This window comes from Jaculus jaculus, chromosome 9, assembly GCF_020740685.1.
Source record: "Jaculus jaculus isolate mJacJac1 chromosome 9, mJacJac1.mat.Y.cur, whole genome shotgun sequence".
Taxonomy (NCBI): Eukaryota; Metazoa; Chordata; class Mammalia; order Rodentia; family Dipodidae; genus Jaculus; species Jaculus jaculus.
The window spans coordinates 81944588-81972330 of record NC_059110.1 but is presented as its reverse complement, the minus strand read 5'-3'; the positions used below and the strand labels follow the sequence as shown (position 1 = coordinate 81972330).

At 43.0% G+C, this 27743-nt stretch overlaps 2 protein-coding genes and 2 non-coding genes across 9 annotated transcripts in view; 1 reads left to right on the top strand and 3 right to left on the bottom strand.

Annotated features, from left to right (window-relative positions):
- Srr (serine racemase) overlaps positions 1 to 6276 on the top strand; it is a 22353-nt gene extending 16077 nt beyond the window's left edge. For all 6 annotated transcript variants that reach the window (XM_045158346.1, XM_045158351.1, XM_045158349.1 and 3 more), the window contains 6 exons: positions 253 to 379; positions 1186 to 1289; positions 3705 to 3824; positions 3945 to 4019; positions 4669 to 4878; positions 5463 to 6276. In XM_045158346.1, coding sequence (XP_045014281.1) covers positions 253 to 379; positions 1186 to 1289; positions 3705 to 3824; positions 3945 to 4019; positions 4669 to 4878; positions 5463 to 5663 — 837 coding nt within the window. In that variant the 3' untranslated portion in view covers positions 5664 to 6276. The remainder of the gene's footprint in view (positions 1 to 252; positions 380 to 1185; positions 1290 to 3704; positions 3825 to 3944; positions 4020 to 4668; positions 4879 to 5462) is intronic.
- Tsr1 (TSR1 ribosome maturation factor) lies at positions 5792 to 27743 on the bottom strand. Its single transcript, XM_045158345.1, has 15 exons — positions 27590 to 27743; positions 27302 to 27405; positions 26649 to 26868; positions 26374 to 26508; positions 25232 to 25656; positions 22331 to 22490; positions 21770 to 21930; positions 19870 to 20060; positions 12833 to 12995; positions 12197 to 12307; positions 10891 to 11023; positions 7221 to 7337; positions 6673 to 6813; positions 6500 to 6574; positions 5792 to 6108 (listed from the first exon to the last, which is right to left on the bottom strand). The coding sequence occupies exons 1-15, from the start codon at positions 27684 to 27686 to the stop codon at positions 5933 to 5935; spliced, it is 2409 nt and encodes an 802-aa protein (XP_045014280.1). The 5' UTR covers positions 27687 to 27743; the 3' UTR covers positions 5792 to 5932.
- LOC123463882 lies at positions 10146 to 10239 on the bottom strand. Its single transcript, XR_006639252.1, has one exon. It is a non-coding gene; the product is annotated as a small nucleolar RNA SNORD91 family (small nucleolar RNA).
- On the bottom strand, positions 12001 to 12093 carry LOC123463883. The gene has a single exon (XR_006639253.1). It is a non-coding gene; the product is annotated as a small nucleolar RNA SNORD91 family (small nucleolar RNA).

Below are 27743 nucleotides of genomic sequence, written 5' to 3'. Positions count from 1 at the left end.
GTCTAGCATTTTGACATTGCAATATTAAGTTGTCATCTGCAGTTATTCTGGTAGTGTGGTCAGTGTCCCACAGGTTGAACACACCTGGTAGAGGTTTATTGCCTAGAAGCATAAGCTACATCACATAGCCTAGATAAACAGTAGGCTGTTTGTGTTAAGTACTCTACAGTGCCAAAAAAGCGAAACAGTCTTAGAACATTTTCTGATTGTAAAGTGATACACAAGTGTACATGAATACCATCTCTCTTCTAGATTCGTGGTGCCCTGAATGCTGTGAGACGCTTAATTCCTGACATTTCAGAAGGGAAACCCAAAGCTGTTGTTACTCATAGCAGTGGCAACCATGGCCAAGCTCTCACCTATGCTGCCAAATTGGAAGGTACTTCATTTCTCAGATACGGGGTAGGATCATGAAAGAGAAGTGGAAAAGAATCCTTAATTTTAGCAACAAATGATAGCTGTAAGAAGTAAATTCCTTTTTATTTTTGGTCTGGTCTCAGGATGGCTTCAAATTAACAGTGATCCTCTTAGCTCTGCCTCCTGGAATTGAAAGCATGCTACCACCATACCCTGCAGGAAGTAAATTTCTACAGAAGTCCCTATCTGATTATAAGCAAAATGAGCATAAATTTCTATTCGTGGTTTTTTTTTTTCAAGGTAGAATCTTGGTATAGACCAGGCTGACCTGGAATTCACTATGTCATCTGTTGCAGTCCGGTTCACATTGCTGGTAGAAATCACCCAACCAAGAGTAGCTTCTGGGAAAAAGAGATTTATTTTGGCTCACAGGCTTGAGGGGAAGCTTCACGATGGCAGGGGAAAATGATGGCATGAGCAGAGGGTGGACATCACCCCCTGGCAAACATAAGATGGACCACAGCAACAGGAGGGTGTGCCAAACACTGGCAAGGGGAAACTGGCTATAAAGCCCATAAGCCCGCCCCCAACAATACACTCCCTCCAGGAGGCATTAATTCCCAAATATCCATCAGCTGGGAACCTAGCATTCAGAACACCTAAGTTTATGGGGGACACCTGAATCAAACCACCACATCATCTCAGGGTGGCCTCAAACTCAGGGCAATCCTCCTGCCTCTGCCTTCTGAGTGCTGGGATTAAAGAGTGCCACCACGCCCAGAAAATTTCTATTCTTAATCTGTATAATAATTTGTTTTCCTCTCCCAGGGATTCCTGCTTATATTGTGGTGCCCCGAACGGCTCCAAACTGTAAGAAACTGGCAATACAGGCCTACGGAGCTTCTATTGTCTACTGTGAACACAGTGATGAGGTAAGGAGGATGGCTTAACAGTTAAGGCACTTGCCTGCAAAGCCAAAGGACCCAGGCTCAATTCCCCAGGACCCAGATAAGCCAGATGCGCATGGCATATTTCTGCAGTGGCTGGGTGCCCTGGTGTGCCCATTCTGTCTTTCTGAAATAAATAATACTTTTAAAAATTTTTTGGCAACTTCCATACTTATATAAGACAATAAAATAAACCATAATTCCCTCCATTTTCCCCTTCACAAAGCTACTCGCCACCATATCCTCTCCCCTTCACGGTTAGTCCCTCTTTTATTTCCATTTTTAATTTTTGGGGGTTTTCGAGGTAGGATCTCATTCTGATCCAGGCTGACCTGGAATTCACTACGTAGTCTCAGAGTGACCCCAAACTCACGAACTCTGCCTCCTGAGTGCTGGAATTAAAAGCGTGCACCACCATGCCCGGCAGTCCCTCTTATGTTGATGTCTATCCAAGCCGTTTTGTGTCTGGATGATTGTATTGTAAGCAGTTTTACCCTTCCTTTGGCTCTTATATTCTTCCTGCACTTCTGCAATGGGCCCCTTAGCTTTGGAAGGTATAATAGGGTTGTCTCAGTGCTGTCACTTCTCAGCACTATGGCACCTTTTGATTCATCCCAGTAGTCACCACCATCTGAAAAGAGAAGCTTCTCTAAACAAGAGTAAGAGTAGCATTAATACATGGGTATAAACATGAAGAAAAGAGCTTACAGGGAAGTTTGTTGAGCATAACAGATGCACTTAGCCAGTCACCAGCCGGCATTACACTCCTAAGACTCATGATCTCCCCTATCATAGGTTTTCAGTTTCAGGCATGTACTCCCTACTGTGGAGCTGGCCTACAATTCCAATTACAGAGTGGCTGGAAAAAAAAAATAATTTGGAGGGGGGGGTTGATTTTTTTTTTTTTTTTTTTTTTTTTGAGGTAAGGTCTTGTTGCAGCCCAGGCTGACCTGAAATTCACTATGTAGCCTCAAACTCACAGCAATCCTCCTACCTCTGCCTCCCAAAGTGCTGGGATTAAAGGCATGCACCACCACACCTGGAATTTTTTTTGTTTCTTTGAGGTAGGGACTCACTATAACTCAGGCTCACCTGGAATTCACTATGTAGTCTCAGGGTGGCCTCGAACTCATGGCCGTCCTCCTACCTCTGCCTTCCAAGTGCTGGGATTAACCACCAACCAGCACACCTGGCTGGAAAAACTTTATTTAATTTTTGTTTTTTAGCAGAGAGAGAGAAAGAGAATTAATGGGTATGCCAGGGCCTATTGCCACTGCAGATGAATTCCAGGTGCATGTGCCTTTGTGTATCTGGTTTAACATGGGTACTAGGATAACTGAACCCAGGCCATCAAGCTTTGTAAGCAAGCAGCTTTTAATTGCTAAACCATCTCCCCAGCCTTCTGATCTTCCTCCCATTCTAGTCTTCTTCATTTCAGTAAATAGCAATTTATACTTCCAGTTGCTCAAGCCAGACCCTACCTCAGAAAAAAAAGTAGGTGGACTGCCCCATCTACATGTACCAGTCAGTAAATTTCTCAAAAACTATTTCTACAATTCAGTTATTATTAGATCCACTATGCAGTCTCAAGCTGGCCTCAAACTCAGTGATCCTACCTCGCTCTCCTGTGTGCTGGGATTAAAGGTGAGCCACTATGCCCAGCCCTTCAGTTCAGCCTAACTGGTCTAATTTCTGCCTCAACATCCTAATATGTCTTCCATAGGAACCAGAACTATCCGGCTAGAACTTGCCACTCCAATCCTCTTATTTTTCACTTCATGTATAATGTAAATTAAGGTTTTGGGGGGGTTTGTTTTGGTGATGGATATAGAACCTACAGCCTTATACCCAGGAACAGTCACTATACCACCCTGCCAACCAAAGTTCTTAAAAAATCACCCAGGGCCTGGATCAACTACCCCATTCCTTTCTCCATCTCTCTTTATGTATTTATTTTTTTAGTGTGGGGTGAGGGAAGTACCTGGAACTTGCTTGCCACAAACTCAGTGAGATTAAAGGAGTGTACCACCACAGTATGGCTGGCTTTCCCATTGCTATTTTACTGACCTTGTCTACCGCCGACTACACCCCCTCCTCCAGCATTCCCTCCCAGTCACACTAACATCTTAGCAGCTCCTCAGAAAGGCACTTAACTGTTACCACATCCTTGGAACATTCTAGAGATCCACAGCTTGTTCATGATTATCTGGAACTTACACAAAATAAATTATTCTACTTTCTTCCAAAGCACTCAAACATAGCATACATTTACTTATACCCCACCCCTAAACCTTGAGGGCAGGGTGTTTGGTTAGTGCTGTACCTATCCTTAGGATCTCAATTGTGAAAAATAGTAAATTGTCTTTTTTAAGTGTGAATGACTAAATCATACTCTTTTAGTCTCGAGAAAAGGTTACAAAAAGAATTTTGGAAGAAACAGAAGGCATCATGGTACATCCCAATCAGGAGCCTGCAGTGATCGCTGGACAAGGAACAATTGCTCTGGAAGTGCTGAACCAGGTAAAACATACTTCTTCCCACTCAGCTACTGATAAAGATGTTTTGCTTCAGTGATTTTATACATGCACATACAACTTCTTATCCATTGGCTGATTTCTATTTCACATATTTTTACTGAAGGTTCCCTTCCTGGATGCATTGGTGGTACCAGTAGGGGGAGGAGGAATGGTTGCTGGAATAGCAATCACAATAAAGGTGAGCAAGCCACTTCTAAAAGAGGGAAACAGGGACAGATTTCCATGATGTTCATTGTGGGTATTTGTTCAGAATTCCTCCCTATCATCTCTGGAACTTCTCTGCCTCTCTGTCTTCTTCACCTACAACTTTACAGCATAAAAGCAGTTACAATGAGTGACAACCTCAGTCCTTCGCTGAATCTATCTCACCAAGCAGTAGAGTTGGGCCGGAGAGATGGCTTAGCGGTAAAGTGCTTGCCTGTGAAGCCTGACCTTGGTTCGAGGCTCGATTCCCCAGGACCCACGTAAGCCAGATGCACAAGGGATCGCACGCATCTGAAGTTCATTTGCAGTGGCTGGAGGCCCTGGCACGCCCTTTCTCTTTCTACATATCTGCCTCTTTGTCTGTCTCTGTCAAGTAAATAAATAAACATAAACCCCAAAAAAAAAAAAAAAAAAACCAGTAGAACCATTTGTGATCCAGGCAACTAACGGGTCAGTATTAGACATAAAATTTATTTATAAAGTGCTTCAAAATCATCATTTCCATTAATATTTATCAAGCAGAAGACTAAGCTCACAAATGAGATACCTGTTATGCCTACTATTGTTTTAGGCATGTCATCAAAGGTTGTTAGTTGTAAGGTGTCTAATATTCCTCTTTCCAGGCCATGAAACCCAGTGTGAAAGTATATGCTGCTGAACCCCGGAATGCAGATGATTGCTACCAATCCAAACTAAAAGGACAACTGACCCCTAATCTTCATCCTCCAGAAACCATTGCAGATGGTGTCAGATCCAGCATTGGCTTAAACACATGGCCTATTATAAGAGACCTTGTGGATGATGTCTTCACTGTCACAGAGGATGAGATTAAGGTAAAGCTCCAACAGGAAAATAACAGTAGTCCAACTTTATGGCAAAAGAACTTTCATTTATCAATAGAACTTGACTCACAAGGATCTAAGTGATTTCATGACACATGGAGGGAACCTTCAGATGTATTATCACTAACTTTTGACAGTAGTGATTGCAATGAACATTATATATGTGTCTCACTAGCCTCATGTAGCCTTTAGAATTACATCACTAAAGCTGGGTGTGGTGGTACAACACCTTTAATCCCAGCATTTGGGAGGTTAAGATAGGATTGCTGTGAGTTCCAAATCAGCCTGGGACACAGTTAATGCCAGGTCATCTTGGGCTAGATTAAGACCTTGCCTCAAAAATAAGAATTAAGCCAGGCGTGGTGGCACATGCCTTTAATCCCAGCACTCAGGAGACAAGAGGTAGGAGGACCTTGAGATTGAGGCCACCCTGAGACTACATAGTGAATGCCAGGTCAGCCTGGGCCAGAGAGAGACCCTAACTCAAAAAAACAAAAACCAAAAAAAAGAATTACCTTAGTAGAACCTTCTTCCATTTCCTCTTTCCTAATCTGTACTACCATTTGTACCAACAGCGTGCGACCCAGCTGGTGTGGGAGAGAATGAAACTACTCATTGAACCCACTGCTGGTGTTGGAGTGGCTGCTGTGCTGTCTCAGAATTTTCAAACTGTTTCTCCAGAAGTGAAAAACATCTGTGTTGTGCTCAGTGGTGGAAATGTAGACTTAACCTCCCTAACTTGGGTAAAGCAGGCTGAAAAGTCGATTTCTGTTTAATTTATGTAAAAGAAAGAGATGGGATTCACTGTTCCAGTATACACGAAAAATTTTCCCATATATCATAGTTTTTGGTCTAAGTAATAGTATAAAAAGATCTCCCCCCCCAAAAAAAAAAATCTCAGTACTTGTTAATGCCAAGATTAGATTTTTCTAAGTGGCCAGCATTAGGCTAAAGTAGAAAACACAAACTGTCTAATTACAATCAGAAGGCTCCCACTGCTTGAGTGCTGACTGGCAGCAGTTAAAACAGAATCCCATTTAATCCACTATTCCACATCCATTTCAGGTACTATTGAAGCCTCATTTTTCACCCAAGGTATTGGTTCTGGTACATGAGGATCATAAGTCCATTTGGGAAAAACCCGTTTATAGAGGTTCATTAGTACCGTGTCCTGAGATTTTAGCTTCCCATCAAAACTGCACTTCATGTGTCCATGGGTACCTAGAATGAAAACAGCAAGTTGGTAAAACTAAAGTAGAAAATCAGGGATGGAGAGGTGGTTCAGTGATTACGATGTCTGCAAAGCCTAAGGACCTAAGTTCCATTCATTCCCCATTACTCAAAAGTGGTGCATGCATCTGGAATTCATTTGCAACAGCTAGAAGAGGCCCTGGCATACCCATTTAATCCCAGTACTTCAGAAGCAGAGGTAAGAGGATCACTGTTTGAGGCCAACCTGGGACTACAGAGTGAGTTCTTGTCAGCCTGGGCTACAGTGAGACCCTACCTCAGAAAATAAAGAAAAATTTTAAAGCAGTGAACTGAAACCCAAGTGTCATTTGGTAGCACTGGGGGAAATCAAGATACGGTTCCAAATCCCACATTCTCTTACCTAAAGGTTCCTTGATGTGTCCCCTACGGCCCCATTTTGTTCTGAGTTCCACTGGTTTAAACCACATCACATCCTCTTAAAGAGAAGACAAAAATGAAACATTTACCCACAAAAAGTAAATCCAATCTTCCCACCACAAAGGCGATCCAACTCTTCCCCTCCTTCACACCTACCTCTGTTAAAGAACATGTAACGCACCACTGCCATCTTGGTAAAAATTTTAAAGGGATGACCACTCAGAACAACTCTCTTGATGACCATTCTGTCTGGATCCACTGACAGAAGATGGCCTGTCGCAACGAGGCTGTGCATTCCTGAGGAAAGGAAAGCAACTGTTGAGCATATATATGCCAAAACATTCACTTGTTGCTCTAATCCATTTTAAAGACCTTTACAAGCTTTTCTTGGAGAAACTGTAAAATAGCAATGCACTACACTACCCTCCTGAGCCCACAGAAAGACCACTAAAAGATAATTCTTGTTGGACCAGTCCTCAAAACTCACTTTAAATATAATCCTCTGAGTAGTGTTTATTAAGGTTTGCAACTAAGATAAAAACCAGTTTATCACCCCTGGCTTAGACGCTGTGAAGCTGTAACTGACACTTTGAAAACTGTCACAACTCTCTACATACCATGAGACTCCCAAGTCTAAATACAGAAAACAGTGATAATCCTATTATGTATCTGCAGGCTTATTCACTCTTGTGAATTGCACTTACCATTGCTCTTCTGCTTGAAAAGCAGCACAGCTGCAGGTGGAAAAGTGATTGGAGCATACACTGTCACCACTAAGGCAGCATCAGCAGTGAGGAATCTCTGAAATTTATGTTTATCCGCTTCCATAGTAAGTCAAAAAGGAAAGAAACATTTGAGAAAAACACAAGCAACCCAGAGGCCTAAGAAAAGCTGTATTACTGCTAACCCTGTTTTTTGTGGTGTTTGATGCAAGGTGTCACTTTAAACCAGGCTGACCTTTGCAACCCAGCCTGGCCTCAAGCTCAGTGGTTTTGTTTCACTGTGCTTGAAAAGTGCTAGAATTAAAAGGTGTGAGCCACCATGCCCAGCTTTTCTTTACTTATAGTTATTTGAGAGAGAAAGACACATACACCGCTGGAGAGAGTATGGACACACCTCATGCCCCTGCAAGCCAACTCCACATGCAGGTACTACTTTGTGAATCTTATTTACAAGTGTACTGGGGAACTGAACCAAGGCATTAGGCTTTGCAAGCGAGTGCCTTTAACTGCTGTGCCATCTCTGCAGCCCTGACGCTGCCAGCTCTTCAAATGGAGATCAAACCCAGGGCCTTGCCCATGATGGGCAAATGCTCAACCATTGATCAACATTACATTCCTAGCCCACCATAACTCTTAAACCAAAAGCAATTTGTGTTTGTTTTTTGAGACAGAGTCTATTGTAGCTCAGGCTGGCTTCAAACTAGCTATGGACAACCTTAAATTTCTGATCTCTACCCCGTCCTCCACACCTCTACCTCACAAGTGCTAGGAATAACACCCATGCCATCTCTAGTTTATTATTATTACGTATCTTTGAGAGAGAGAAAGAGAATGGGCACACGAGGGCTTTTTAGACACTGTGAATGAACTTCAGATGCATGCACCCACCTGTGCACATGTGCGACATTGTGCGCTTGCATCACCATGTCTCGCTATGTGGGAACTGGAGATTCGAACATGTGTTCTTAGCCTTCACAGGCAAGCACTTTAACCACTAAGCCATCTCTCCAGCCCAGGTCTAGTGTTTATCCCACTAACTCTATGATTCAGACTAAATTTGGGGTTGATAAAGTTCTCTAGATGAAGCAAGATGTAGTAGTACACACCTTTAGTCCCAGCACGCAGGAGACTGAGGTAGGAGGATTACCATGTACCTGGGGCTACAAAGTGAGTTCCAAGGCAGCCTGGGCTAGAGTAAGGCCTGATCTCAAAGCAAGTGACCAAACAGCAACAACAAAGTCAGGATTGTGTTTCAACAGGCTTTGTTTACAAAACAGGCAGGACAGATCTGGCCCAAAAATTACTTTGCTTAATTTTGACTGTAATTGTAAAGTTAGAATAAAATGTATTTTAAGGGGAAAAAAGAAGGAAACAAAATCATTTATAAGACATAACTGGTGAGAATAAAAGTTATCTAAAGCACCATTAATGTTGTCTTCTCTTTCTCCTATTGTTGAAAGCTGTGTGAGCTATTCAAAAGCCTCAAAATATTAAGCAATGATATTCCTAACATGTAGTAGCACAATCTTTTTGCTGCAAAAATGTCCAAGGTCATTACTGCTCAAACTCAGTCTCTTTTCTTTTTCTTTCTCCTTATTCTAGTTTTTAAAAATATTTTATTTTTCTGGGCTGGAGAGATGGCTTAGCGGTTAAGTGCTTGCCTGTGAAGCCTAAGGACCCCAGTTCGAGGCTCGGTTCCCCAGGTCCCACGTTAGCCAGATGCACAAGGGGGCGCATGCGTCTGGAGTTCGTTTGCAGAGGCTGGAAGCCCTGGTGTGCCCATTCTCTCTCTCTCCCTCTATCTGTCTTTCTGTGTCTGTCGCTCTCAAATAAATAAAAAATTTAAAAAAATATATTTTATTTTTCTACATTTGAGAGAGGGAAATAGGCAAAGGGAGAGGAGAGAGAAAATATCTGTGCCAGGGCATCCAGTCACTGTAAACGAACTCCAGATGCATGCACCTCCTTGTGCATCTGGCTTACATGGATTCTGGGGAATCAAATCTGTGTCCTTTGACTTCACAAGCAAGCACCTTAAACACTAAGCTATTTCTACAGCCCTTTTATTGGCTTCTTGAGGAAGGGTTTTGCTCTAGCTCAGGCTGACCTGCAGTCCACTATGTAGTCTTAGGGTGGTCTCGAACTCATAGGATTAAAAGTTATGAGCTACCATGCCAAGCCAAACTCAGTCTCAACATCTCAAAACCCATACCTTCTTTACCTAAGTGTGGGACACACTAAGGTTCCAACCCTTCATCCACACTGCCAGTAGTTCAGAGACATCAAGGCTTACACATTTTCACTTTCTTGCTTAAGTTTTTTCAAGTTAGGGTCACTAGTCTAGGTTGACCTGGCACTCAACTATGTAATCCCAGGCTGACCTCAAACTCACAGTGAACCTCCTACCTCTGCCTCCCAAGTGCTGGGACTAAAGTCATGCACTGTCATATCTGGCCAAGGCTTACACATTGTGACCCACCCTTTTTATAAAGCTACCCACTCTGATTTAAAATCTAGAAGACGGTTGTGGTGGTGTATGCCTTTGATCCTGGCACTTGGGAGGCAGAGGTAGGAAGACTGCTGTGAGTTCAAAGCCAGCCTGAGACTACCAAGTTAATTCCAAGTCAGCCCGGGCTAGAATATGACCCTACCTTGAAACAACAACAAAAAGCCTGTCCTGGGAGATGGCTTAATCATTAAGGCACTTGCTTACAAAGCCAAAGGACTTAAGTTCAATTTCCCAAGACCCATGTAAGCCAGATGTACAAGGTGGCACATGTGTCTAGAGTTTGCAGTGGATGGAGACCCTGGCATGCCAACTCTCTTTTCCTCTTTCTATCTGTCTCTTTCTCTCTCTCTCAAATAAATAAATAAAAAACCTATAGAACAAATACTCTGGAATACTCATGGCAGAGAAACCTCAGTATCACACAGAGTTGCATCACTGGGATGCTTCAGACAGGTTCAGACATTTTGCATAACAACATCATTGGCTCCTAAGCCAGAGTACTAGATATACCTCTAACCCAGAGACCTAAGGATTTCAAACCATATTTTGTCTTTGGCCAAATGGCACAATCTCAAAAGACAGTACATGGACAAGAACCCAGAAGCAGCCAGGCATGGTGGTGAATGCCTTTAATCCCAGCACTTGGAAGGCAGAGGTAGGAGGATTGCTGTGAGTTTGAGGCCACTATGAGACTACATAGTGAACTGCAGGTCAGCCTGGGGTAGAGTGAGCCTCTAACTCAAAAAATAAAAATTTTAAAAAAAGGCTAGGTATGGTGGTGCATCCCTTTAATCCCAGCACTTGGGAGGCAGAGGTAGGAGGATTGCCATGAGTTTGAGGCCACCCTGAGACTCCATAGTGAATTCCAGGTCAGCCTGGGCTAGTGTAAGACCCTACCTCGAAAACCAAAGGAAAAAAAAAGGGGGGGGGGCTTGAGAGATGGCTTACCAGTTAAAGGCACTTGCCTGCAAAACCTAAGGTCTCAGGTTCAATTCCCCAGGACCTACAGATGCACCTGGAGTTCAGTTGCAGTGGCTAAAGGCCCTGGTATACCCTTTTTTTTTTCTCTCTCTCTCTCTGTGCCTCTTTCTCAAATAAAATAAAATATTAAATTTAAAATGCAGAAGCTTTCCCACTACTGACCCGCAGTGTGCTGAGAGAATAAAGGAGATGCTCGGAACCGCCTGAATCCACAATGGAAGATCAACTCCTCTTTGGCTTTCACAGGCTCAGCATTGCCAGGGTTTCGACTCACCACCATGTTCAAAACTGACATCTGAGGACCAATTAAGGGGGGAAAAAAAACCCTTCACTGTCTAGAAATATGTCTAACCAGAAAGAAGGCAAGACAGACAAATATCAGATTCACTCTAAGAACTGTGAAAATTGTCACAATGTAGATAAAGGGACAGTTATCCATTTTATCCTCCAATAACTAGCCTTGCAGGGAACATAGGCCTGATCCAAGCTTTCATGCTTAAGTCTATGCTAACTTGCCTTTCCACATACCTCATAAAGTGCTCAACCAGAACAACCAATGGCCTACACATTAGTTGCTAACCTATACTTTGAAAACCACATTCAAGCCTCTGCCTCAGCCCTTACACCAATCAAAGGCCAAAGGCCATAACCAGCCCTGAAATGTGCATGACTACTGGCCATCTGTCAAAAACAAATTTTATTTTAAAAATTGTCAGGCTCGCCGGGCGTGGTGGCACATGCCTTTAATCCCAGCACTTGGGAGGCAGAGGTAGGAGGATTACCATGAGTTACAGGCCACCCTGAGACTACATAGTGAATTCCAGGTCAGCCTGGGATAGAGTGAAGCCCTACCCTGAAAAACAAAAACAAAAATAAAATTGTCGGGCGGGAGAAGTGGCTTAATGCTTAAGGTGAATGCCTGCAAATCAAATGACCAGGTTCAATTCCCCAGAACCCACATAAGCACAGGGTGGTGCATGCATCTAGAGTTCATTTGCAGCAGCTGGAGGCCCTGATGTACCCATTCTCTATTTGCCTCTTTCTCTCTGAAATAAATGAATAAAAATAAAATATTTTTAAAAAACAGGCTTGGTGGGACACGCCTTTAATCCCAGATCTTGACAGAGGTGGGAGGACTGCTATTAGTTCAAGGCCACCCTAAGACTACATGGTAAATTCCAGGTCAGCCTGAGCTAGAGTGACACCCTACCTTGAAAAACAGGAAAAAGAAAGAAAAAGCTGACCTTTTCCAGATCTAAATAAACATTGTTATCTTAGAGAAGTCTCAGAACCACAAATACTGCATCACCTAGATGCTTCAGACAGGTTCAGACATTTCGGGCGTAACCATCATTGACTTCCCTATTGTTCTTTGATTCCTAAAATCTCAAAGTAGAATCTTTGAACATCCCAAATGCTTTGCAAAGATTTTCACCATTTTCCACTTCCCACAAAACATTGGATTTACCTTCTGTTCATAAGGTAGCAAAGAAAATACAATCAAGGGTGCTCCTTGTCTGAAATACTCAATTACTGAGACAGGGACTTCAGAGACATGAATTGTGACATACCACCCAACCTGCCAGAGGGAAGCAGAAAACAATCACAGGTTATGGTTACCCTTAATGCCCCATAATGAAACATTTCTCAAAATGTTTAGTGTAGTCTCCTAGAGTACCTACCTAGAGTAGGCTACCTTAAAACAACCCTCCCCTTACCTTCAAGATTGCCTTTCACAGATGTTTTACTACCCAGATTCAACTTTTCTGATACTTTTTTGTTCCCAACATCACTGTTACTAACGATCTGGTAACTCCCTCCCCCAACTCAGCTGCAGGGTAGCATGAAGACAGATGAGGTGACCACTGCCATACCTAAAGTAGTATACTGGAACATGGTGGTTTCCAACACACAAATTACAAGATGGACAGGAAAGCCAGGTGTGCTGGCATAGGCCTTTAATCCCAGCACTTGGGAGGCTGCAGCAGAGGATCACTGTGAGTTTGAGGTCAGCCTAGGACTACAAAGTGAGTTCCAGACTAACCTGTGCTAGAGAGAGACCCTACCTTCAAAACAAATAAGCAGATGATTGGAATTCAGGTACCTCAGCACCTTCAGCTCCATCTTCCTCAACCTCTTTAAAGATATTTTTTCTAGTATTGGTGAAATTCTGAAATTGAAAGATCCGAGCATAATCTCGTGGAAGGTTTTCTTTAGGATCCCAAGGAGATGTCCGGAAGCTCTTGAGGCCTCTGTATTTTTGGAATCTAGAATATAGAATACTTAAATTAAAATCCTAGTATGAGTGCTGGAGAGATGGCACAGCAGTTAAAGCATTTGCCTGCAGAGCCAAAGGATCCCAGTTCGATTGTCCAGGACCCACATAAGCCAGAGCACAAGGTAGCGCATGCTTGTCCAGGACCCACGTAAGCCAGAGCACAAGGTAGTGCATGCGTCTGATGTTCCTAGCAGTGGCTAGACGCACTGGTGGGCCCATTCTCTATCTCTTTTTCTCAAATACGTAAAATATATTTTTAAAAAATCCTAGCATGGGGCTATAGAGATGACTTAGGAGCTAAGAAGCTTGCCTCCAAAGCCTAAGAACTAATATTCAAATCTCCAGGTCCCAGTGACCAGTGGCACGGTGACAACAGAACACAGTGTCGCACAAGCACATAAGGGACACATATATCTGGAATTCGGTCACAGCACCTGAAGGCCTAGTGCGCTCATTCTCTCTCAAAAAAAAAAAAAAAAAAGTAAAAATAAACAATTTTTTAAAAATCTTGCTTTTGTGGCTCATCCTCCTGCACTTGGAAGTCTGAGGTAGGAGGATTGCTGTGAGTTCATCAGCCTGGGCTACAGAACTCCAAGTCAGCCTAGGAAGGAACAGGGGAGAATATGAGGAATTTAAGAAATTCATAAGTTGCTACATGACTTTCATATATATATAAGTTAGTATATCACTTATAAAAAATATTAAAGTTCCAGCTTAAAAGAACTCCAGGGTCTGGGGATGGCTAAGTGACTAAGGAGCATGTCTGCAAAGCCAAAGGACATTGATTCAATTCCCCAGGACCCAGGTAAACCAGATGCACAAGAGGGCATATTCATTTTGCAGTGGCTGGAGACCCTGGTATGCCCATTCTCTCTTCCTCTCTTTGCCTCTCTCTCTCTCTCAAATCAAGTAATAAAAATAAATAAATATAATAAATAAAAAGCCAGGTGTGGTGGCACATGATTAAAGGCAGAATAGGAGGGCTCCAGCTGTGAGTTCAGGCCACCTGGAGACAAAATATTGAAATCCAGGTGACACTGAACTAGAGTGAGACTTACTACACCAGGAAAAAAAAAAAATTCCAGGTGTGGTGGTTCACGCCTTTAATCCCAGCATTGGGGAGGCAGTGATAGGAGGATTGCCAAGAGTTCAAGGCCATCCTGAGACTACATAGTAAATTCCCGGTCAACCTGGACCAGAGTGAGACCCAACCTAGGAGACAGGGGGAAAGGCCAAGATATCCATGACCTGTCAGTGCCTGTCACTACCTACACAAGACCATCATAATAATAAAAAAAGATGATGACATCAAAATATAAGAGACTGACTGAGAGGGGAGAAGGGTATGATGGAGAGTGGAGTTGCAAAGGGGAAGGTGGGGGAGGGAGGAATTACCATGGGTTATTGTCTATAATTATGAAAGTTGTCAATAAAAGAAAATTTTGTTAAAAACTCTATCTTGGGAAGTAGTTCAGTGGTAGAATGCTTGCCCAGTACCCAATCACAAGCCCTGAGTTCAATTCCCAGCACAGGAAAAATAACCTATATACAACAACAAGTCAAGCTCTATGATATACACCTGTAGTGCCAGCACTCAGGAGGGTCAGGCAGGAGGTCTGTGAGTTCATACCAGCTTCACCTAGGTAGCAACACCCTATTTGAAAAATCTAAAGGCTGAGCATTGTGACTCATGCCTTTAACCCCAGTACTTGAGAGGCAGAGGTAGGAGGACTGCTGTGAGTTTGAGGCCACCCTGAGACTACAAAGTAAATTCCAGGTTATGAATAAATGAATAAAGAAAATTATTTGGAAAAGAAGAAAAAGAAACTTGTTAGGGTAGACTAATTGAAAAGAAGAGGATTCAATGGAGGGCGGATTTAGTAGGAGCACAATGGGGATGGTGGGAAGAAACTGTCATGGTTTATGAAAGTTGTCAACAAAAATTTTAAAAAGGGCTGGAATCCGGGTGTGGTGGTGCATGCCTTTACTCCCAGCACTCAGGAAGCAGAGGTAGGAGAATCACAGTGAGTTTAAAGCAACCCTGAGGGGAAAAAAAAAGGGGGGGGGGACGGAGAGATGGCTTAGTGGTTAAGATGCTTGCCTTCGAAGCCTAAGAAGGCTTGTTCCAATCTCCAGGTGCCATGTAGCCAGACACAAAAGTGACACAAGATTGCAATATCATACATGCACACAAGGGGGCACACGCATCTGGAGTTCATTCACAGTGGTTGTAAGGCCCTGGTGCACCCATTCTTTCTCTCAAAAATAATTAGCCAGGGGGACTTCCAGTTGAGATGGTGGTTTAGGAACCACACCAAAGCAGCCTAGGGGAGAAAAAGAAAAAACCCAGCAAAATACACTCTTCTACTAAAACTTGAAGGTTTTCCACTAAAATCAGGAACAAGACAATGGTGGCCACTATCCCCACTTTTATTTAATATAGTACTGGAAGTCTCAGCCACAGCAATAAGGCAAGAGGAAAGGAAGGTCAAGGTATCCTTATTTGAAGATGACAGGATTCTGTCCATAAAAGACCCTAAACACTCTACCAGCAATGTTAGAGCTGATAAACACCTATAACCATGTAGCAGGATACAAAATAAAAAGAGGATGAAATTAGAGAATTACTCCCACTCACAATTTCATCAAAGAAAATAAAGTACCTGGTAATAAACCTAACCAAGGAAGTGAAGGATCTTTACAATGAAAACTTTGGAACACTCAAGTGAGAAATTGCAGAAGACACCAGGAAATGGAAAGACATACCTTGTTCTTGGATTGGAAGAATAAATATTGTGAAAATGGCAATCTTAGCAAAAGCAATCTACACATTTAATGTAATCCCCATCAAAATCCCAAAATTCCAATGGCATTCTTCACGGAAATAAAAAAATCAATCCAGGGCTGGAGAGATGGTTTAGTGGTTAAGTGCTTGCCTGTGAAGCCTAAGGACCCCGGTTCAAGGCTCCATTCCCCAGAGCCCACGTTACCAGATGAACAGTCGCATGCATTTGGAGTTCATTTGCAATGGCTGGAAGCCCTGGTGCACCCATTCTCTCTCTCTCTGCCTCCTTCGCTCTCTGTCTGTCACTCACAAATAAATAAAAATTAAAAAAAAAGAATCAATCCAAAAATTCATTTATAAGCACAAAAACCTCGAATATCTAAAACAATACTGAGCAACAAAAATAAGGCTAGTGGTATTACTATACCTGATTTTAACCTATACTACAGAGCCACAGTAAAAAAAACAGCATGGTACTGGCACAAAAGCAGACATGTAGATCAATGGAACAGAACAGAGGACCCAGATATAAGCCCAGGTAGCTATAGCCACTTGATATTTGACAAAAATACTCATTGGAGAAAAGAGAGCCTCTTCAGCAAATGGTGCTGGGAAAACTGGATATGTATCTGTAGAAAGATGAAAATAGATCCTAACTCTCTACATGCTCAAGAATTAAGTCCAAATAGATCAAAGAGCTTAATATCAGACCTAAAACTCTGAAACTGCCTGAGGAAAAAGTAGGGGAAACTCTTCAACATATTGGTCTTGGCAAAGATTTTCTGAATATAACCCCAACTGCTCAGGCAATAAACCACAGATTAACCACTGGGACCTCATGAAATAACAAAGCTTTTGTACAGCAAAGGACACTGTGAATAGAGCAAAGAGGCAACCTACAGAATGGGAGACAAATCTCTGCCAGTGATATATCTGACAGAGGATTAACCCAGGATGTACAAAGAACTCAAAAAGCTAAATAATAAGAAATCAAGCCAATTAAAAATAGGTTATAGAACTACAGAGTTCTCAAAGGAAGAAATACAAATGGCATATTAGCATCTAAAAAAAAGATCGACATCCCTAGTCATCAAGGAAATGCAGATTAAAACTACGTTGAAGCTGGGCGTAGTGGCGCATGCCTTTAATCCCAGCACTCGGGAGGATTGCCATGAGTTCAAGGCCACCCTGAGATGACAGAGTTAATTCCAGGTCGGCCTGGAACAGAGTGAGACTCTACCTTGAAAGACCAAAAAAAAAAAAAAAGTAAAAAAAAAAAACTACGTTGAGATTCCATCTCACTCCTGTCAGATTGGCTACCATCATGAAAACAAATGACCATAAATGCTGGCGAGGATGGAGGAAAAGAGCAACCCTTCTATACTGTGGTGGGAATGCAATCTGGTCCAGCCATCGTGGAAATCAGTGTGGACGTTCTTGAGACAGCTAAAAATATATCTACCATATGACCCAGCTGTAAGTACTCCTAGGCATATATCCTAAGGACTCATCTCACTACCTTGGAGTTTCAAAGGGGAAAGTGGGGAGAGGGAGGGAATTACCATGGGATATAGTTTTACAACCATGGAAGTTGTTAAGTTTAAAAAATAAAAAAAAAATTTTAAAGACTAAATAATTGGCCAACTTGCTCAACCACGTTTAATGCTGCTCAATTTATAATAGCTGGGAAATGGAACCAGCCTAGATGTCCCTCAACTAATGAGTGGATAATGAAGCTATGGCACATTTATACAATGGAGTTCTACTCAGCAGTACAGACAAATGCAGATATGAAATTTGCAGGAAAATGGATGGATCTGGAAAGGATTATACTAAGTGAGGTAACCCAGGCCCAGAAAGCAAAGCATTGCATGTGCTCTCATATGTGGATCCTAGCTACAGATGATTGGACTTCTGTGTAAGTAGGAAGAAAACTCAGTAGTATAGGCCAGTAAGCTAGAAAGGAGATATAAAAGGAATAAAAAGGAAGGGATAGGGGGTCTTATTATGATGGTATTCTATATATGTAAGTAGAAGAACAGATTAATGGGGGTGAAAAGGCCTAATGAGGGTCCACTGCAGAAGAGGGGGCTGAAAAAATGTAAGAGCCAAAGGAAGGGTAAGACTCCTTACAATGAGCCCCTCCAGACACAAAATGGACTGTATAACCATGACCTCACAGTGCCTGACACAAGTTCCTTACACAAGACCATCATAATAGGAGGAAAAGATGATGACATCAAAATAAAAGGGACTGATTGAGAAGGGGAGGGGATATGATGGACAGTGGAGTTTCGAAGGGGAAAGTGGGGAGAGGGAGGGAATTACCATGGGATATTGTTTTACAATCATGGAAGTTGTTAAGTTTAAAAAATAAATAAAAAAATTTTAAAGAATAAATAATTGGCCAGGGCTGCAAAGATGGCTTAGTAATTAAGGCGTTTGCCTGCGAAGCCAAAGGATCCCAGTTCGATTCTCCAGGACCCAGGTAAGCCATATGCACGAGGGGTCACGTGTGTCTAGAGTTCATTTGCAGTGGCTGGAGGCCTTGGTGCACCATTCTTTCTCCCACCCCCAAGAAATAAATAAAGCCAGGCATGGTGGTACATGCCTTTAATCCCAGCACTTGGGAGGCTGAGGTAGGAGGATCACTGTGCATTCAAGGCCACTCTCAGATATAGGCTGAATTCTAAGTTACCCTGGCCTAAAGGGAGACCCTACCTTGAAAAATAAATAACAAAAGTTTAAAAATAATGGGGGGTGAGTGGAGAAATGGTTTAATGTTTAAGGCTCTTGCTTACCAAGTCTAAGGATCAATGTTGAATTCTCCAGTAAAAAGTTTTCACTTAGCTGGGCATGGTGGCTAACACCTTTAATATCACCACTGAAGAGGTAGAGGTAAATCACCCACATAGTGATTTCCAGGTTACCTTGGGCTAGAACAAAACTCTACCTCAAAAACACACACATACAGCCAATCATGGTGGTGCACGCCTTTAATCCCAGCACTTGAGAAGCAGAGGTAGGAGAATCGCCATGAGTTTGAGGCCACCCTGAAGACCCTACCTCAAAAAAGAAAAAACAACAACAACAAAAAGCCAAAAACACCACACACAAAAATTTTAGTAATAAAGGAAAAGTTCTGGCTTTGACTTTTCAGTCTTAGAAAAGCTCCCTGATAATCTCCAAACATTCTATACTTCCACTGAATAGTTACTCTTGAAGGAAGTGTTTGCTAATTAACCTTCATTTTTTTAGGGTCTGGTAGGTCTATAGAACAATCTAGAACTTGATTATATGTTAAAGTTTCCAATGTGTGTTGCCTTGCCAAATACAATGTTAGCACTTCAGGACCAAGTGTGGTGGTACATGCCTTTAAACCCAGCACTCTTTCCAGCAGAGGTAGGAAGATCTCTGTGTGGGGCTGGAGTGATGGCTTAACTGTTAAGGCTCTTGCCTGCAAAGCCTAAATACCTGAGTTCAATTCCCCACTATCCACATAAAGTCAGTTGCATAAAATGGCACATGCATATGGAGTTCATTTGCACTGGCTCAAGACCCTGACATGCCCATTCTCCCCACACCCCTGCTTACAAGTAAGTATTTTTTAAAAAAGCTGGGGGGGGGGAGTTGCTGAGAAAATGGCTTAGCAGTTAAGGCGTTTGCATGCAAAGCCTAAGGACCCTGGTTCGATTCCCCAGGACCCACGTAAGCCAGATGCACAAGGGGGCACATGCGTCTGGAGTTCATTTGCAGCGGCTAGAGGCCCTAACATGGTCATTCTCTCTTTCTGTGTACCTCTTCTTCTCTCAAATAAATAAATAAATAAATAAATAAATAAATACTAAACAACAACAACAAAATACCCCTCTGAGTACAAGGACAGCCTAGGCTAGAGTAAGACCCTATCTCAGATACTTCAAGGGCAGGGACAATGTGATATTTTGTTTATATCGTGCCAACACAGTTCTATGCCACATAAGTTTAAATAAAAGCATGTTTTAGTGCGACAGTAGCACACCTGACTCCAGAAATTTAAATAAAAATTTGTTGTTTGAGCTCAGACTCCTTGACAAACCTAATTCTAGCCGCCACATCACGGGGGGTATCCATTTCATCTGGAAACATTTCTTGCAGTCTTTCTTCTTTATATTTCTCCAACATTTTCTGCTCAGCTTCTTCATCCAGTTGCTCATCATAGAGGTCATCATGCACAGACTCCCCTACAGTCATAGTTTCATACTCCTCCTCTTTTCCACTGCTCTCATCCTATAAAATAAGGGGTTGTAACTATGGTGGCACATGCTTCTAGCACTTGGGTGGCTGGGGCAGAAAAACCAATAATAATGCTGAGAAAATAAGTAGATAAATAAAATAAAAAGGGGCTGGGGAATTGACTCATTGCCTAGCTTACATGAAGTCCTGGGTTCAATCTCCAGCACTGTACAAACCCAATTTGACGTGCCTGGAATCCCAGTCCCTGGGAGGAGGCAGGGGAGAAGTCCAGTTCATCCTTAACTATATAGAGGTTAAGGCTAGCCTGGGTCACATAAGACCTTGTATGAAAAAAAAAACCTTAGGGCTAGAGAGATGGCTTAGCAGTTAATGTGTGCTTGCCCATGAAGCCTAAGGACCCAGTTTCAATTCCCCAGTACCCATATAAGCCAGATTCACCAGGTAGCACATGCACCTGGAATTTGTTTGCAGTAGCTGGAGGCCCCAATACATCCATTCTCTCTCAAATAAATAGGGGCTGGAGAGATGGCTTAGCAGGTAAGGCATTCACCTACAAAGCCAAAGGATCCCGGTTCAATTCTCCAGGACCTACATAAGCCAGATGCACAAGGGGGTGCATGCATCTGGAGTTCGTTTGCAGTGGCTAGAGGCCCTGGAGCGCCCATTCTCTCTGTCTCTTTCTCTCTTGCTCTCTCAAATAAATAATAATAAAGATCAATCAACAAATATAATTTTAAAACCAAAATTTAACGCCATGTGTGGTAGCATACACCTTTAACCCCAGCACTGAGGCCAGAGAAAGGAGGAGAGTGAGTTCTAGGTCAGCCTGGGTTAGAGTGAGACCCTACCTTAAAAAAACAGACACAATGGGCTGGAGAGATGGCTTAGCAGTTAAGGCATTTGCCTGCAAAGCCTAAGGACCCAGGTTTGATTCACCAGGACCCACTTTAGCCAGATGCACAAGGGGGCTCATGTGTCTGAAGTTTGTTTGCAGTGGCTAGAGGCCCTGGCATGCCCATTCTCTTTCCCTCCCCCCATTTTTTGTCAAATAAATAAATAAATAAAAATAAAATATTAGCCAGGCGTGGTGGCGCACGCCTTTAATCCCAGCACTTGGGAGGCAGAGGTAGGAGGATCACTGAGAGTTTGAGGCCACCCTGAGACTACATAGTGAATTCCAGGTCAGCCTGAGCCAGAGTGAGACCCTACCTCAAAAAACCAAAAATAAAATAAAATATTAAACACACACACACACAAAACCCTTAAATAAAAGGACTGGAGAGATGGCTCAGCAGTTAAAGGTGGTTTCTTACAAAGCCTAATGACCTGGGTTTGATTCTCCAGTACCCATGTAAACTGAGACGCATGCACCTGGAGTTGGTATGCAGTGGCAGGAGGCCCTGGAGAACCCACCCTCACTTCCTCTATCTGCTTCTTCCTCTGTGTCTCTCTCAAATAAGTAAAATATTTAAAAGAAAAAACAGGTGTGGTGGGGCACAACTTTTATCTCAGCAGGCGGAAAACAGAGGTAGGAGAATCACTGTTTGAGGCCAGCCTGGGACGACATACCAAGTATCACATCAGCCTGAGTTAAAGTGAGAAATTACCTCAAAAAGCAAACTGTCATTCTCCAGAATTACAACCATGTTTAAGCACCTGACTACATACAACCCTTAAGGTCAGGGCTATACAGTGCCTTGTTTATGAAGCCACATAAGTTGTCCAGTGGCCCATTCTCTTACTTGAGAGTCCTCCTCTTCCATAAAATCCTCATGCTGTATATTGTCATATTCATCTCCTTCCCCACTACTTTCATCACCTTCATCCAAAATCCATTCAGCCTGGTAATTGGATGTTCCTTTCGGGACCTTCTTTACCACCTTGGAACTTTGCTTTAAGAAGTCTGCAAAAGCACAAATAAATTAGTTTGTTATGCATCTCCTTTCCCCTTGGAAATGTTTGAATGCAGAATGGAAGATATGGCTATCAACTTGAGAAGCAAGCAGATACCTGAGTAGATCAGACTACTTTCAAATTTAATTGTGCTCTCTTATTCTTAATAACACTGAACACAGCTAAATAAACTTGCAGTGGATCTAAGGTTGTTATATATTATTTTTTTAAAAACTAAGTAGTTCTCAGAAATAAAGCAAAGCTATACTCAGTGTTTGCTTAGTGCAATCATAGCATTTAGGAGTACAGGAGGTAACAAGAACTTCCTATCACCCCCACCCACTTTATGAGCACAAGCAACTACCAGGTAAGGAGCTAGAAAGAATACAGATGAGATGAGCAACACCAACCATTTGCCTCATTCAGCTCCTCCTCAGTGGGCCAGGTCTGTTCTCCTTCCATTGGATCTGGGATAACCTCTGTTTGTAAAGACTCTTGTCTATCAGGGTCTGCCTTCATGAGGACCTTAAGGTCTTCTTCCATATCAGTCACAGCATCTGCAGCAACAACCTGAAAACCAAGTCTAGTAAATCTACCACAGTAACTATAATTATCCAAAAGTTATCAGTCTTTATTTAGATGAATAAAACAGAAAGTCAAAATGTCAAAGTTTTCAAATGGCAAGCAGACACACCCAGAGAGGGACAATATGAATGAGAAAAGGCTTGCCAGGGCTATCAGCCTCTGCAACCAAACTCCAGATGCATGTGCCACTTTGTGCATCTGGCTTTACATGGGTACTGGGGAAATGAACTAGGGTCCTTATGCTTTACAGGCAAGTGCCTTAACCTCCTGCCCTTCCCACCATTTGAACTCTACATCCCCTGCTTTAGCTCCTAAAGCCTTTCCTAATCCTGCTCATTATACTCCAGGCTCCCAATCAAGCTGCTTTCTTCAGAAATCCACTGTTCGGGCTGGAAAGATGGCTTAGCAGTTAAGGTGCTTGTCTGAAAAGCCAAAGGACCCAGGTTCGATTCTATTCTCTCCCTCCCCCTATTTCTGTATCTCTCTTTCAGATAAATAAATAATAAATATATATGTATATATAAAACAAAGAAAAAGAAATCCACTGTTTGCCAGGCGTGGCAGCACACGCCTTAAATCCCAGCACTTGGGAGGCAGAGGTAGGAGGATTACTGTGATTCAAGGCCACCCTGAGACAACATAGTGAATTCCAGGTCAGCCTGGGCTAGAGTGAAAAAAAAAAAGAAATCCTGTTCCACCATTGCACCTAAGTTCATATTGTCTCTAACATTTCTCACCTCTGTTCAACTCATAAATCATACTCATTTCCACACTTGATTCAACTAGGTAGCTTGTCAGTACACTTTCTCAACTTCTACAATAAGCACATGCCTTAACTATATGCTATTGCAATCTTTATACACAAACACTTGCTAATGTGTGTAAAACAAGTAAATTATTTCAGGGACGTGGCCATGTTTTGTGCCTTCTACAAACACAGAGCCAAGTGTAGTACAGGGTTATGAGAAAGTGATGGAGAGCCGGGCGTGGTGGTGCACACCTTTAATCCCAGCACTCGGGAGGCAGAGGTAAGAGGATTGCCGAGAGTTCGAGGCCACCCTGAGACTACATAGTGAATTCCAGGTCAGCCTAAGTCAGAGTGAGACCCTACCTCAAAAAAAAAAAAAAAAAAAGAGAGAGAAAGAAAGTGATGGATAAGGTGGGCATGGTGGTATACACCTTTAATCCCAGCACTCAGTGATTCCAGGTCAGCCTGAGCTAGAGTGAAACCCTACCTCAAAAACAAAACAAATTAAAAACAAAGTGCTGAGACCATAAATACAACTTATCAACGTATTTGTAGTTGACTATTCCCTTACTTTCAAATTAGCAGTATCCTCATTGCCTAAGTGGAAACTACCTTTTGTGAAACAAGTTTTCATCCTATGCCAACTTAAATATGAATTGATAATAAATTTTTCTTTTTTGTTTGAGGTAGGGTCTCACTGTAGGCTAGGCTGACCTGGAATTCACTATGTAGTGTCATGGTGGCCTCGAACTCACAGCAATCCTCCTACCTCTGCCTCCTGAGTGCTGGGATTAAAGACATGTGCCACCACGCCCAGCTATAATAAACATTTTTTTGAGGTAGGGTCTCACTCTATTCCACGCTGACCTGGAATTCACTATGAAGTCTCAAGATGGCCTCAAACTCAAGGTGTTCCTCCTACCTCTGCCTCCCAAGTGCTGGGGTTAAAGGCGTGCAACATCATGCCCAGCTTAATACTTTCTTTTTCGCGGAAGTAGGGTCTCATTCTAGCCCAGGCTGACATGTAATTCACTAAGTAGTCTCAGGGCGGCCTTGAACTCATGGTGATCCTCCTACCTCTGCCTCCTTAGTGTTGGAATTAAAGGTGTGCACCACCACGCCTAGCTAATAAATACTTTTTAAGAGCATCAATTTTAGCTGGTGGTGATGCATGCCTTTAATCACAGCAGAGGTAGGAGGATTACCTTGAGTTCAAGGCCACCCTGAGACTACACAGTGAATCTAGGTCAGCCTGGGCTAGAGGGAGACCATACCTTGAAAAGGCAAAAAACAAAAAACCAAGTACACCAATCTTGCCAGACATAGTGAAGCATGCCTTTAATCCTAGCACTCAGGAGCTGGTTGAGGTGAGAAGGCTGTGAGACACCAGCCTGGGGTTACAGTATAAGTTCCAGCCCAGCCAGGGCTATTTCCAATACAAAACAAAACAACAAGAATAGATAAATCTTGGGCTAGGAGTGTACTTTAGTAACAGTACCTGGCATGCACAAGGCCCTGGACTATGAAAAAAAATGGAAGGGCTGGAGAAATGGCTTAGCCATTGAGGCATTTGCCTGCAAAGCCAAAGGATTCCGGTTCCACTCTCCAGGGCCCACGTTAGCCAGATGCACAAGGGGCGCACGCATCTGGAGTTCATTTGCAGCGGATGGAAGCCCTGGTGTGCTCATTCCCTCCCTCTCTCAAATAGTAAGTAAATAAAAATAGAAAAAAAGGGGCTGGAGAGATGGCTTAGCAGTTAAGCGCTTGCCTGTGAAGCCTAAGGACCCCAGTTCGAGGCTCAATTCCCCAGGACCCATGTTATGATGCACAAGGGGCCACACCCATTCTCTCTCTCTCTCTCCATCTGCCTTTCTCTCTCTCTGTCACTCTCAAATAAATAAAAATGAACAAAAAAATTTTAAAAAATAGGGAAAAAAAGGGAAGGAAACCCCGAAGTCTACCAACATTATACTCTTACCTCCATTGCCATGGTTGGTTCCTTTGAAGATTTACTCACTGTAGGATTTAAAGAGAAAGGGTCCATGGGAGCATCTATTTGTTTAATTTGGAAATCACCATGTCCAACAATATGCAGCAGTCTATTTACATTCAGAGTCCTTCCACGAACGTAGCCTGAGATTTTCAAGGTGCCCACTAAGTTACTCTCTTCACCAGGTACAAAATCAGCAACATGAGCAAACAAGTAGGCCCGCCGATCTCGAAAAGCAAGATGCCTTTGCTTTTGGTTAGCCAACTGCCTGAGCAATACCCCTGCTTCCTGTTGGGTATCTAGTAAGAGGAGTTTGTCTTCAGGAAAGCGTTTCTCCACAGCTTTACTTAGCTTCTTTCTGACATCTACTTGCTTCTTTGGTGGGAGGGCAGAAAGCCCCCGAACAGCTAGTGCTATAAATAAAACAGAAAGGCTTGGTAACGTAACTGCTTCACCACATGGAAATCCTGTAGTTTACAAACCACCCAACAGCTCTATCCTCATCCCAGAGATCAACAGGAAAGTCAACATTTAACTGACCCTAAAGAAATACCATAATGAGGCCAAGTGTGGTGGAACACGCCTTTAATCCCAACACTTGGGAAACACAGGTAGGAGTATCACTGTGAGTTCAAGGCCACCCTAAGACTATATAGTTAATTTCAGGTCAGCCTGAGCTACAATGAAACCCTACCTTGAAAAGCAAAAAAGGAAGAAAAAAAAATCTCAGTTATCACAATGAGGCACTTCTTATTTTTCTTCTTCTAGACAGCCCAGAAATAAAAACACAAAAATTATGTTTAATTTTAACATTTTCTTTTCTTTCTTTCTTCCTTTTTTTTTTTTTTTGGTTTTTTGAGGTAAGGTCTCACTCTGGTCCAGGCTGACCTGGAATTAACTCTGTAGTCTCAGAGTGGCCTTGAACTCATGGCGATCCTCCTACCTCTGCCTCCCAAGTGCTGGGACTAAAGGCGTGCGCCACCACGCCCGGCAATTTTAACATTTTCATTGCACCAACAGTGATGTTCAATCCACAGCTTGTATTGCCAAATCAAATGTGAAGCCCAGTGCCTGGAGAAACATAGGTACACTTTCTTCCCTGGCCTCTAATATCCATCAAACTCACTTACTATAGGTTGGAAGGCCCTGAGCAAAGAGGCAGGAGAGGCAATAATCCCCAGTGCTGTCCCAGCCTTCTAATGGATCAAGAAGGAAAAGGATGGTATCAGCAACTTTAGCCAAGTCTAACACAGTATGCAGATCCCCTGGAAACAGAAGGCACAGTAAGGTAGCAGGTACATTATGCTCAATATTACAACTACTACTACAAAAATAAATAAGTAAATAAATAAATAAAAGAACAACTACTATACATTAACAAAAGAAAAATCTTGTATGTTCTAACCTGGTCTTGCAGACGTGAAAAAACACCTGTGTTTCAAACGAGGACACAGCAGCATGAAGCTATGTGTGCTTCCCCTTTCATTCAAGTGCACTGTTCCCAAGTCTTCATCCTGAAGCAGTCTAAAGGCTTCGGGCAAGGAAATCCTGCTGTGCAGAGGCACCACAAGCACTTGATGAGGAGGCCCATCCTTCCTTCCCAGCTGTCTCTTCTCTGCCAGAACCTGAGAATAGAAACGTTCAGAGAACATCTGTTCCAGTATTGCATTTTCAAAGGTACAGATGCCTTGTGAAAGACAGTACATATGTATGTCAGGCGGTGTGGATGGGAATTCAGAACAAAGTAAAGAATGTTCTGGCTCCAATAGGGCTTAGTGTCACCCACCTTTAATGCCAGAACTCGGGAAGCAGAGGTAGGAGCATCGCTGTGAGTCCGAGGCCAGCCTGGGACTACATAGTGAGTTCCAGGTCATCCTGGACTAGAATGAGTCTCTACTTCGAGAAAAAAAATACACTAGCTTGAGTCTGGACCTGCAGGCCTGACATATGTCCTAGATTATTCGTTATCCCCAACCCCTACGAGGGTCCAATTTTCTCGGCGCTACCCCTCTAGAATAGTGGAGAAGCTGCACCCATTTCCCAACCCACTCCTCTCACCGCCTCCTTCTTCTGCTTTCGGAGCTGATTGGCGCGATGCCTCTGGTCTAATCGGCTAAGATGTTTTCTCACCCTCTTGCACAGGACTTTCAGTTCTACGCGACCTGGAAGGCAGATCAGAAAGGGGTGTTATAACCAACCAGATGACCGACGAGGGTTCTCTCCTCTGTCCTGCTGAAAAAGGACCTTGCGCTTGGGTCCTGGCTCGAGTCCCTAGCTTAAGTCTAGGCATGCAGAAAAGCTGCCAGTATCAACCAAACAGTCCTTTTTCCTGCCCTGTCTTTTCACCTTTGTTATCCCGCTGCGCCGACCCTCGACCACGATGCCGCCCGCCTTTATGAGCTTTGTTCTGCTGCTTAAGCGGGCCGCAGCGATGGGCCGCCATGGCTAGGCCCACGTGCACCAAATCACGCTACTTCCGGGTGTCGCCGGGTGTTTCCGG

Coding starts and splice junctions, on each gene's coding strand:
- Tsr1 (XM_045158345.1), bottom strand. CDS start 27,686: ATGGCGGCCCATCGCTGCGGCCCGCTTAAGCAGCAGAACAAAGCTCAT. Junction 6,575..6,672: donor TTACATGTTCTTTAACAGAG/GTAGGTGTGAAG, acceptor CTTCTCTTTAAG/AGGATGTGATGTGGTTTAAA. Junction 6,109..6,499: donor ACACATCAAGGAACCTTTAG/GTAAGAGAATGT, acceptor TTTTCATTCTAG/GTACCCATGGACACATGAAG.